Source organism: Syzygium oleosum, unplaced genomic scaffold, assembly GCF_021117445.2.
Source record: "Syzygium oleosum isolate NSW1041296 unplaced genomic scaffold, Sole_v2.1 Sole_v2.14, whole genome shotgun sequence".
NCBI classification, from domain to species: domain Eukaryota; kingdom Viridiplantae; phylum Streptophyta; class Magnoliopsida; order Myrtales; family Myrtaceae; genus Syzygium; species Syzygium oleosum.
The window spans coordinates 6,689,542-6,701,859 of record NW_026607498.1 but is presented as its reverse complement, the minus strand read 5'-3'; the positions used below and the strand labels follow the sequence as shown (position 1 = coordinate 6,701,859).

The following is a 12,318-nucleotide window of genomic DNA, read 5'->3' as shown; positions in this document are numbered from 1 at the left end:
TCTCTCTCTCTCTCTCTCTCTCTCTCTCTCTCTCTCTCTCTCTCTCTCTCTCTCTCGCCTTCAACAACTTACAAAATGCCACATTGATAGTTTGCATGAAATGGACATGTCAAAGAGATGACTTTGAAGCTCTGTTGCAGATTTTTGAGAATTTGAGCCTCAGAAAGCTGTGTGATTGCCAATAATTCAGTCTGTACGACCCAAAAATGTGAAATGCATGTGTTTCCTTTTCCATAACATGCTTGGACAATCTGTTTTCATTGTCGAAAGCGCAATGTTAACCAATCAAGACTAAACAACAATCATTCCGCGAAACTCAAGACAAACGCGGTGCACACATTGACTAAAATGCTGTAATGCATTTCAGTTCAGATGCCGAGGATTATTCGCTCTATTTTGGCATTTAATATGAAAAAAAATTTGTGTGAGAACTGCTTAGAATCAATGTTGCTGCTAATCAATCACCCGTGATTATTTGCTAGACAACTAGATTTGCAAGTTTCGTCGGCCGTGAGGGGCGAAAGTAGTTCCACATGAATTCTAATGTAAGTCCTCTCAGTTAACCATCTAGTGCAAATACTTGAAATTATCTGGCAACGCAAACTGTCACTCATCTAGTAATCAACCTCTGGAAAACACTCTCGGACCAAAGTTAGGGAATAATTTTCAGGACGAACTATAGCAGTAATGAAGAAATTTCAACTTCATCTCGAGGGAGGAAGAGACGCCGGAGATTGTCAGTGCCGCCGCCGGTCGATGAAAATATGGTTAAGGATTACCATTTGGCGACGATAGTAAGTGAATGACGCTCCGTTTCTCGGTCAGAGGTCACTGCTACTTAGGTTTTTTCCCGGATTGCACTGCAAAATCAAAACAAGGTGGCATGCTGATCACGGAAGGAAAAGCCTCAATGAGTTCCTATTTATTCATTGCCCTCTTCCTCTTTCTCCGTCTCTCTGGAATCTTACGAGGGGAGGGAAATTTATTCCATGGACCCGGATGTCATTTGAATCATAGAATTTGTGGCCCTATCTTGATCAAGTGGACCCACCAAATTCAACGGTGTAGACATATGCATGCACCTCTTTCTCTTTCAATTTGCAATTTCAACAAGGAGTGTGGTCGGCTCATTTGTACTGTGCTGTCTTGAAGTATGTAGCACATCAAGAAAGCAATAACACATTTGTAGTTCGATGGACAGATATTTCCTAAACAAAGCTATGTTCAACTATATGATGCAGTGACAAATGCGGTCAAACAAGATGGTTTTAAAATGATGAGCTGTAATGCATAATCAGTAGGCGGGAAGGCCAAGACGGATAGCGACATATACTAGCAAGCTCCCGCATGCCAGATACAATTGGGTTAGCAAAAGAGAAGAATTAGCAGAATCCGTCAGCTTGCCACAGAAGTAATCCAAAAGTATGCAAATGAACTAACTCTTGAGATGGAACTTATTCCTTGACTCAACAGCATGCGAGAGCGCAGAATATTGCCTAGAAGCTTATGGCCCTTTGGTTGGAGGGCTCGAGTTACATGTTCGTTCTTCGCCAATTGACTATATATGCCGCCCTGAGCGATTTTGGCTGAACTGCTTTCGCCGTTATGGCTAGTCCACTACTTAATGATTATAATAACGCCATCTTTATAGATTGTTCAATACCTTGGCTAGTATTACGCACCAGTAGAGATCAAGGAAGACATTCCCAAGCTTTTTGGGTGCTTCAACTGATGGTCGGCCGAGAAATATTCAGAAAACCCGAAATCCTGTCGTGTCATAAGAACCTAATACAAAAGCGACATTTTCAAAATCTGTTCATTCCTTGCTTTACTAGCGACATTATCAAAGCGTCTATATAGGAACATGGTAGATGCTTTCAGGCAGGAGTAGGGTTGGGGTGCTGAGTGTTTTATAGGGAAAATTGTCCAAAAAGTTCTAAACCTTTTAAGTTTGCCAATCCAGTCCTTACCCTTTGTCGAATATCTAAATTCGATCCTATCAACGATGCAAGAAAGTAATGAAAATTCGCACAACACAAGAATTTACGTGGTTCAGCAGGGGAGATGTTCCGCCTACCTACGTCCATGGGGAGAAAAGATCCGTTTCACTAATAACGTGGAAAAGTGTACAGCCACTCTTTCTCACCTCCTGCCTCTATTCTAGAGACCCGTTTCGCCCTAAATATATATAGCGAAACCCTACATGGCACAAATTACAAAATTGCCCACATAGCCTAAAATATTTAGCTTTCCCATATAAATCTTTCTATGAGTGAACATAAAACGCCTCTGGCGGCCCGGGGGCACTGCCCCCACGACCCCCACCGGAGCGGGACCCCCGTGCTGTCCAGTCGTCAAGGGGCCTTTCGGAACCGCCTCATAAGGATCTTGAATAACAGAATACAAGACATCAACCTCAACACCCTTTTCACTTCTTGCCAATTGAGTCCATCCGGCCAATTTGACCAGCCGATGTTGACGTGGTAATTTTTTAAATTTTTTTTAAATTTTTTTAATCTTTTTTTTTCTTTTTTTTCTGACTTCTTCCCTCTGGCCGGTCCGACGACTAGCAACCAGCCAGAGGCGAGGGCCGGCAAGGTCGACCTCGCCGGCCAGAGGAAAGAAGGCCAAAAAAAAAAAATTTGGAAAAAAAATAAAAAAATTATTCGAAAAAAATATTTAAAAATTGCCACGTCAGTGTTGGCCGAACGGCCGGCATCCACGTCAGCTCCAGGCGGCCAAAATTGGCCGAATGGACTCAATTGGCAAGAAGTGAAAAGGTTTAGGACTCAATTGGCAAACTTGAAAGGTTTAGAACTAAATTGGCAAAAATGCAATAGGTTTAGGACTTTTTGGATAATTTTCCCGTTTATATGTCATTGGATATTTGGTTTGGTATAGGTAATTGGTTCTCTTAATGGGTTCTAGATCAGGCTATAGATGAACAATAAGACAGTTTCAAGCAAGCACAAAAAGGTAGGATATTCAGCTAACAAGGAGCTGTAGTCTCATTTAGGGGAGTTCATTCCTTCCTTATGTACGGGTACCTCCCTTTTAAGTAAAGGTAAGCACTATAGTTATAGCAAGCAAGCATATCCTTTTTTTTCTACTTTACAACTGTTGTATTATTTAATTGTAAAATGTTTTAATCCTGAAATTATAGACTAGACCTATACTAGTGCGCAAGCGGGTTTAGGCTATAGGGCCACATATCATTAGGTTTATCCCCAGGTGATCAAATCATTACTGTGAGGTGACTCTGTCCTTCTTTCTTACGACAGAGTTCATTTAATCCCTTGACACCATTATCGAAAAAGAATCTATCTAAAACCTAGGAAAGGGATTTAACCAAATTAGATTTGTACATCAAAGACATTATACGCATTAGACCGCGAGGACCACTTTGTGAATGCTCGTTTTAGAGAAGCCACTAACCAGCAAATATTGGCTCCGGTTAATAGTTCGACTTTACCCTGACCTCATATTAAGGAACCAAAAGTGAAGTGCTAATACTAAGCTCCGAGAGTTTCGCTTTCCTCTGGTAGTTTTTCATCCTATTTTTCGATGAAAAGATTTAGCTACGGCGAGATCAATACAATAGATAGAACGACTCTTACTAATCAACCACCAACATGCTAATTCCCTTAGGTATGGGCTCCTCTGATAATTAGTTTTGAGGAAGGCCTTCAAGTCGAGCTTCTAAGTTTCATCCCTAAAGAAAGTCCATATATCGACTGGTGCTGTCTTCCTACTATAATGCTTCTAATCTCATAAATAGATCGCAAATGGATACAGCCTTCTGAGCTCCAAAATACAGAATGTCACGTATAAACTCAAGTCTAACTCCCATGGTTATAATTCTTCCCTAGCCCCACTATTCCGTTTCTGTATTTTAGAACGGAGAGCCAGCATGGCCTCCAAGCATTGAAGCCGAGCTATTCGGACTTCGGTAACGCTATCCCGTAAAACAGTCTTATTGAGGCTAGGATTAAGACCGAATACTTCGTATTATTCAAGAGCGGGGGAACTTCGGGGGAAGCTATTTTCTCACCAAGAAAACTCGAGAAATGAAAGAAAGACCTGTAAAGTGCTTCTTTGCTCACTACGATTGCACTATGTCATTATATTACACAAAAGCTCAGGGGAATTATTCCCGACTCTTTCGAACATGAATAGTGAGTGAGATCCCTCAGTATAAAGGTCTTCCTTGGCTAAGTTTTTGAATCCTCCTGCGGAGTGACGTGGCCCCCGGGCGTAGTAACAGTTTCGGATGCGGATCACAAGTCATCCAAACCCCAACTTGCCTTCGCAATCGTGAAGACGCTAGTCAATTCATACCTATCATGGGAATCTGCACACAGATTCACTCGCTATCGGATTCTGATAAACAAACAGACTAGCTCCCCAAAAAGTTTTGCCATTTGTACAAATTACATATGGCACACATTGTTCGACAGTTGGCCGAATAACACACCAACAAATGGTCATTTTTCGGCCCCTCTTTGTCTGACCCCAGACAAAAGCAAGAGATTAGAAAACCAAGATCATCCATGAGAGAGAAAGTCAAAATTGGAATCGTAGGTTGCCCCTCGTTAACAAGGCTAGAAAAGATTTGATGGACTTGGGACACCATGCATGCCTTGCTGTGATTCTCTGCTGGGATACTCTAATATTTTTATATTCCATTGATTGAATTCAGATGCCTCTTCTATCATGTGATGTCATGGTGATTTCTAGATTAGTAAAAGTTTCAATGTTGACAGTCAAGAAAAATGTTCAACCTTGCCAACACAAGCCAAAGTGCTGACCAGACCAGGGGACTTTCAAGTTCTTTCAAGATAGCTGAAGTCCACATGTCTGTCAAGTATATTGTTAGGCGTCGATGTTGATGGAAAATTCAGGAGTGAGCGTCTAAATCCAAGCCTGTGGAGCATATTGATCGTGTTGCTTGTTTAGAGCGAGTTTGATCTCTTCGTAGGACTTCCAATTGAATGAACTTCCTTCAAATTCCAGTGACGTGGAAATAGCTGTTTTCGGCTGACCACCTTTTCTAGAATCCGACGCCGCGGTATTTGCCCACTGCATTTCGCCGAAACGCTTTCCTCAATCGGTTTGTTGCATGTGTTTTCGTTCTGTCAATCATCTTTTAGGCATTCGATATAGGAAAGAGAGGACCATTTTGTTTTCTTGCATTGTACAGTTGGAATGAGGAAACAAGAATCCTCCTGGCCTCTGCCCAATATAACATGTGATCTCCCTAAACTGCAAAATCATTGTCCTTTAAAGCAAACTTTAGCTTCAGCAAGCTTCCAAATGTTGGTACCGCTTTGCCCATATGGTGTTTGGGAGTTGCCAAACTTCTTTGCACCACGATGGGCATCCTTACAATCGTTTTTGTTTGGCGTATCAAAGTAGGAAAATTATTAGCTGGCAAGTTTCCAAACTTCGTACCGCTTCGGTTGCTAGCTCTCACGACAATTCATTCGAGAATTAATACCTCTAACTTATACTAATCAAAGGTGTTTGAACAAAGCAGCTTCCCTCGTGCTTATTTCATTGGATAACGCCTTCGACAGAACTATGATGTGGATTGTGAAGGAGCAAAAAGGATGTACATACTATATGAAAGCTTAATTCCCGCCCCGCAGTATTTCAATAGCATCATACAGTCGGTCCAAAAGGCATACTTTCTTTCACACAACAAAAGGAAGTGCCAGGGGAGAAATTATAACTCAGCTTGTTGACTCGTACAAATGTTGTATATCAACACAAAAGTTGGAGCAATTTCCTCAGAGCGATTGGAGTTATGAGTTTTCTCGATGTAAGGGCCTTCAACTGCTGAATGTCTTGTAACTCTGCATCTCACTCATCAACTGCTCGATTTGCATTAATCCAACAGCTTCACAATGTTACCTTAATAAGCTTAAAAGGAACTAGATACAAATTTAAACTGTAGAAGAAAGGGGAGACCTAATCACACCTTCTGAAGAGCATCTTCAGTGACAGATAATTGTTGTCTCCCTTTCTTGATCAGCTCCAGACGAGAACGGATTTGGAGATTATGCCCTTCAGCCTAATAAAAAAGGTGTCAGAAACAAGTAAATCAATTATAAAACCGTATTTCTGACAAAAGAAAAAATCACGAAACCATCTTCATAAACAAGCACAAGCTAGTTCATTCAATAAGAACATCTAAACTTTCTACTAGATCTAAACAGAAGCCAATTATCTTGAAAGATTTAAAGCTTTTTCTTCCCTCCATGATGATCGGATCCTTCTATGGAAAAGTGAGAAAGGTATTTTTTGGTTTTCTCATGTTCCACATATACAATTTCGTAACTCCATGGTGAGGCAACTTTCAAACGTCTGGCAGTATGTACTTGCTTAGTTACGTATATCCTGGTGTTGGAATGATGCACCATCTCATTTCGAGTTCTAAGCATTAGACTCCAGTCCATCCGCTATACTCTCGTCCTACTAAAATACCATTAAATGCCTACGCTTTAGTTACTGTCAAATATCTCTATCGCAATATTGTAAGTTCCTTGTATGTAGGTAGAATCAAAATATCGAAAGGGTTAGAGTCACGGTGCTTATAATGACTTGTTGAATCCATTTGAACAAACATAACAAAGTATTAAACACATTTTAGGGGGTAAAACATAGGTTTCTGAAGTATGCCATATAATTTGGGCAAACCATGAGGAGTTCCACCCTCCCCTAAATATACAGAATCAAGGCATCAAGGCACCACGCTTACTTATTACAACAATAGCGAGTAGTACCTAGAAGGTCGCAGTAGACATAAACCAGGCAAATCATCTTATGATGTGGTCTTAAGGTATGACCGTTAACTAATCAGATTCCATGTACCACAGCATGAATACTAGATGTGGTCACTAAGTAGTTCAAAACATCCCCTAACAGTATTCTTGTGAACCTTGATAAACTTGATTCTAAAGAGGCCGCCATCTATAGTACAGTCAAAATAAGAAGATTTTAAAAAAATGAATAATGAAATGAACTAAATAATCCTTCCTAGCCAAAATATTAGTTGATGACATTGTCACAATTTATACAGTTTCCTCTTTCCTGCCTGTCTAAAAACCTAATAAGGCTGTATGTGTAATTGTAACATACCTTTTCCAGCACTTCGCTCAAGTGCTGAATCTCGTTCTTCTTCGACACTGACAAATCTCTTGCGATGTCCAATACGTTTGTGCTGTACTCGGACAAAAACACATTATAGGACCAAGATATAAAGTACTTCGCTATTGCTAAGTTAGAAAAGAAGCATTACTGTAAAGAGACTTTTAGCGATCCAATTGAATTAGTATACTTGCAGTAAGCCCCTCAACAAGGACTTCATCGTCAAGCAAATTGTCTATCTACATCAGATTAATTGCTAAAAATGAATATGGGCTCGTGAGCACGCTCTATTACCAATAAAAGGCCTCAAAATCAAAGATAGGCATGTGCCCAAATCATAAGTGATACTGGCCACACATAATCTTCAACAAAAGTAAGCACAAAAGGGCAATTTATCAGTATAGAAACCACTCCAGATTGGCAGGTTTCAAAAGCTAACATGGTGAATAAAATCTTCATGGGGAGGACAAGAGGATGGGGAAGGGACGATGACTCAGTAAAACATACATTATGCCGCACGAACATGGACAGCTTCTCAAACTCCTTACAGGCTCATCAAGTACAAAGTCCTACCATTATACAAGCCTAATGATCATTTAGTTCAACCGCGTAACACATTATATATCACCAATCATTGGAGATTAGATGCTTCTGTCTAATGATTTAATCATAAAAATTAAAATAGATATTTTTGAGAAAAATTAATAATTTCCTAATTGTTACCGTAGGCATATACATAATATTATGGTTATTCCATAACAACTTGGTACATACTTATCTGACTTCAGAAGGTCTAGACTCTGTTCCTCAACAAGTTGTTCCACAGTATCCAGAACTGTTCCCACCTGCAAATATAGCGAGACATGACATGCGAAGCTGAATACATAAGAATCACATTGTAATGTTCTTGAGGCGCTAGCAAGAAAAAAAAATCTCACAATCCTTATGGAATGGAAAGTCTGAAAACCATTATCAGCCGTCTAGATTATAAAAGACAGTTTTATGTCCAAATGACCCAAAAGCATAGGAAAGCACAAGGGAAAGCACAGGTAGCATCAACTTCTCTATGTGTAACTGCGCGCATAATTGATTTCCTTGCACAAACCATAACCAAACTCTTTTTCCAGACACTAATGAAATCCCCAAATTGAATGCATGTCCTACTCAGTAAAACTCTACCTCCATTTGTCATCCTTGTCCCATTCTAAATAAGATTATTTGCTGACATGGAAATTAGGCTACATGCAAAAATTGAGGTAGGAATCCCACAAATAAAAATCTGGACACGTCAATGGCATTAACAGGATAACAAAAGTACCTTCATTTCATCACAGAGTGATTCAAAAACATCCTGCAAATAATGATAATAGATGGTCAATGTTCACATTCAACGTACTAGCATGCAATACAAATCATTTACAATGTTGTGTACTCTCTACATACTATGTGCATAAGGCAAATGATCCCTATTTCACATTGCCAGCAGACAAATGAGCCAAATATACAGCAAACGCTGACCATTTTCTACATAACAAGGATGCTGCTTCATTTGCTGAATAATGAGTCATTCAAAAAAAAAAAACTGAGCCTAGCACCAAAGAACATGGGGAAGAATCCTTAGGAGATGCCTAGAGGATCAGAGGTTGGAGTCTCAATGGAAGAACAAACGAATCAACAAAAATAGTCGAGACTGGGAAAAGGGCAGAGCAACAGGCATGTTGTGCAAATGGTGAAACGGTATAACTTTGGAACCTTTTTTGCTGTCATTTATTGGCATCATACTCTTTTTTTCCAAATGCTAAATCATGAACGAGAGGAGAAGAAAAAGGAAAAGATTAAGTAGAACAGAACACATGAAAGTTTGATTTGCTTATATGTGAAAAGAACAAGGCAACTACTGCCACAAGAACATGAGTTTGAATAAACTGAAGTATCTAGCAATACACATTCGCTGATAATATACACCTCTTCCTTCCTCTCATAAGTTTCTCCAAGAACGTCATTAGCTTTAACAGGAGCACCAGGCCACAACTACAGATCCGTAATAACAAACTTACCTCTATGTGTCCATGCAGTGAAGTAATAACCTGTCAAAAATTTACATACAAAGTCGATAGTTAAGTTTCAAAAGTACAGGAAATGCATCCAACGAAAGATACAGCAATTTTATAAATTACACAGAATCAAATATATGTTCTTAAATGCCTCTCCTGCAAATGGCAGTCGCCCATCTCCATTTTGTCGTCAAACCATTCTTTTAGCTTTAGTATTATTCTTGATCGACACTTTGACAAGTGCCAAGAAGACACAGGACCATCAAGATACTAGCCAACAAAAAAACTGATGCTAGCAATACGGGTGACAGAATTCCTTTTCAAGAAGGAAACGATACACGTCGTGTTACAATATGGTTGGATGAAATTGCTGGAATTAAATAGCAAGAAGACAGAGTACATACGGTTCATATCTAGTGAAACACGGAGAGTAAAGAAGAATTGAATAGTTGTGTACACGAGCCCAATAATTTCTTGGAGATAGTATCCACCTTTCAATCTAGTAATGATCCTAGAAAATCACCATTATTATATTAGGCTGGAATAATTAGACCCTCTCACAAATCTAGATTGCAACTATTGCATGACCTTGGCAATCTTATTATGTTCATATCTTGAGAGATACCTGCTTCTCAAAGTTTTGTACATTGCTTTTTTGTGAAGACAAGTATATTAATAAGCTTTGTCAAGTACGAGACAGCCTTTGCACCTTGATGAATAACTGCTGGAGACGTTGTTGGTCATCACTTGAAAAACTTGGAAAGGCTTTGCGGATCTCCTGTGAAGTTAACGTAAAGAAAAATTATAAATGCAAAACAGCCTCAACGTAATCAATTTAAACGAACTTCTAGTCCTACACGCATCTGAATGCAATAGTTCCCCTATTTACCTTAGTAAGAAACACATCCACTCACTTTGGCGAACTTTTACAAGAGCCTTAGATATCAGATACACACGTCTATATATCGAACAGAATTAGATATCAACTTGTCAAACGAAAGAAAAGGGAAAGATCAAAGAAGAGTACCACATAAGCTTCTGTTTTGACAACAGGGTGTACCCAACAAAAATCAACTATCTAGGACCAATCAATAATAGGAAAAAATTGGGAATTCACAGTTTAGTTTCAAATCCAAGCAGATCACCGTCTTATCACTTTCAAGTTTGGAGGTCGTACAGATCTTCTCGTACTTGCACTAACTTCTAGTTCATGCTAATACGAAGAGGTATGCACTCTGAACGAACATATTGGATGATAATTACAAATCTTTATTCAACTTTGGGGTGGATTTCAATCGTAGGTTACTAAAATTTTTGTCGAAAGATCTGCATCAAGAATCCCAAACTTAAACGGACCAGTGAGGCAGCTTAACCGGCACTGCTTTCCGCCATTCCCATCATTTGGAAAGGCAGAACATCCACCCTTCCGCAGCGACGAACAAAAAGCAGAAAAACTCCAAACAGTTCTCGACCCATTTCCAAAAGGACTTGAACACAGGACACTGCCGTAACATGAAAACGCCGGAACGGAGCTGAACTGCTCAGCGCTCAGCTCCCATTTAGTAGAAGCTCGGGAAAAAATGCGAAAAAAACACCGAGGCTGTCGCCATGAGCTTCAAAAAAACAAAAATTTTCCTCATTCGCAAGCAGTTATGACATCCTCCCCCCCCCCCCCCCCGGGCGGGGTCCAGACACCGAGGCGAAGTAACGCGACAGCTCCATTCATGAACGCTGCTCAGACGAATCGAAAAAAACATCACGCGCAACTGTACGGATGACATTCGACATGTCGGCTTCGAAATCGGGTACCGAACGACTTCGATCCCGGACGCTTGAAGGGGTCCCAAACGCGCACCAAATTCTACCCGTTCGATCGGACGGAAGCGGCCGGGACAATCGGTTTCGGACCCTAAGGGATCGGGAGGGAGGGAGGGCTGGGCTGGCTAAGCTAGGTAGCGAAGGTTCGGGCAGAGAGAGAGAGAGAGAGAGAGAGAGAGAGAGAGAGAAGAGTACCTCCATGGAGCCAGTGGAGAGGAGAGGAAGAAGGGCGCGCTTGAACGACTTGTCCACCCTCGATCGCGCCGATCCCGCCGGGAGAGACGCCGCCTTCCCTTTCTCCGCCATGAGAGAGAGGTGCGAAGGGCGGGAATGGCAGCAGTTTTTGGGTTTTGGATTTGGACAAGTAGAGAAGAAGGTCTTCTTCTTCTTTTTTCTTTTTTCTTTTTCCTTTTTTCTTTTTTCTTTTTTTGAGTTGTATTCAACTCTTCATTGCTAAAAAATACATGAAAAAGTAAATAAATTAATATATCGACCTCTACATGTACTTCACCTCCGTCTCTCGAGCTTGTGAGCTAACCTTGATGATTCCTTTGGGAGTTGTTCCTAATTTATAATTTATAAAAAAAAAAATGAATGTCGCGATCGGGTCTTGAATTTCAATTGGCGATGTTCGTTTTAATTAGTTGGTGTAATGTTGTTAGAGTCAAATGCGTGAAGTGCCATTTCGCTCCTTACTAGTTCAAAATTGATTGCAGAATTGCTCACTACATGTTCGACGAAATGCACAAACCGAAATTTATCTGAGTTTGTCTCTAGCCGGTTCCCAAGTGGACCCTAAAACCGCAGGTTCGGTGTACATATTGAGTTCTAGGTTCCAAAAATTGAAAATCAGTTCCCAACAAGTTAGGTTTCAATTTTCAAGTGAAACATGTACCGACCCTGAAATCGCTCACCTCAATTTACAATTGAATTACTTTTCATGCTTAAGAATCTGATGTAAGATAACATTTTGGCTTGCTGGGTCGGTTTCATTATATGTGAATTAAGGCAAATCAAGTTCAAAATCAAACTGAGAGTATTAAGTTGAACTTAATGGGTCGGGTCGGGTTTGCACGATACACTATGAAGTTCTCCTTTCTCATTTGAAAGTGATCCCAAAAGAAGCCCCCACTCCACCTTTCCAATAGGTAATATTTTCGTTCCGGTTTTCTTTGTTGGGGCGGGTTAGGACACCCAAACATTCGACTTCATCGGTCTATATGGATCGATGCAGGCCGCAACATTCGACTTCATACGAGTCTTGTGCGTTTGCACGGACCCGGCCTCTAAAGTTACT

The 12,318-nt window shown here is 40.3% G+C and overlaps 1 protein-coding gene across 2 annotated transcripts; it reads right to left on the bottom strand.

The window, feature by feature from the left end:
• Positions 1-5,623: 5,623 nt before the first annotated feature.
• LOC115689992 (uncharacterized) lies at positions 5,624-11,383 on the bottom strand. Of its 2 annotated transcripts, none has more exons than XM_030616204.2 (8): positions 11,217-11,383; positions 9,913-9,981; positions 9,207-9,236; positions 8,468-8,500; positions 7,924-7,994; positions 7,141-7,222; positions 5,981-6,073; positions 5,624-5,873 (listed from the first exon to the last, which is right to left on the bottom strand). In XM_030616204.2, exons 1-8 carry the CDS (start codon positions 11,325-11,327, stop codon positions 5,832-5,834), a joined length of 531 nt encoding a protein of 176 aa, XP_030472064.2. In that variant the 5' UTR covers positions 11,328-11,383; the 3' UTR covers positions 5,624-5,831. The 2 variants fall into 2 exon arrangements, with proteins under 2 accessions (XP_030472064.2, XP_056173588.1); XM_056317613.1 differs by having other exon boundaries at positions 5,624-5,899; positions 11,217-11,382.
• Between the last annotated feature and the right edge of the window lie 935 nt (positions 11,384-12,318).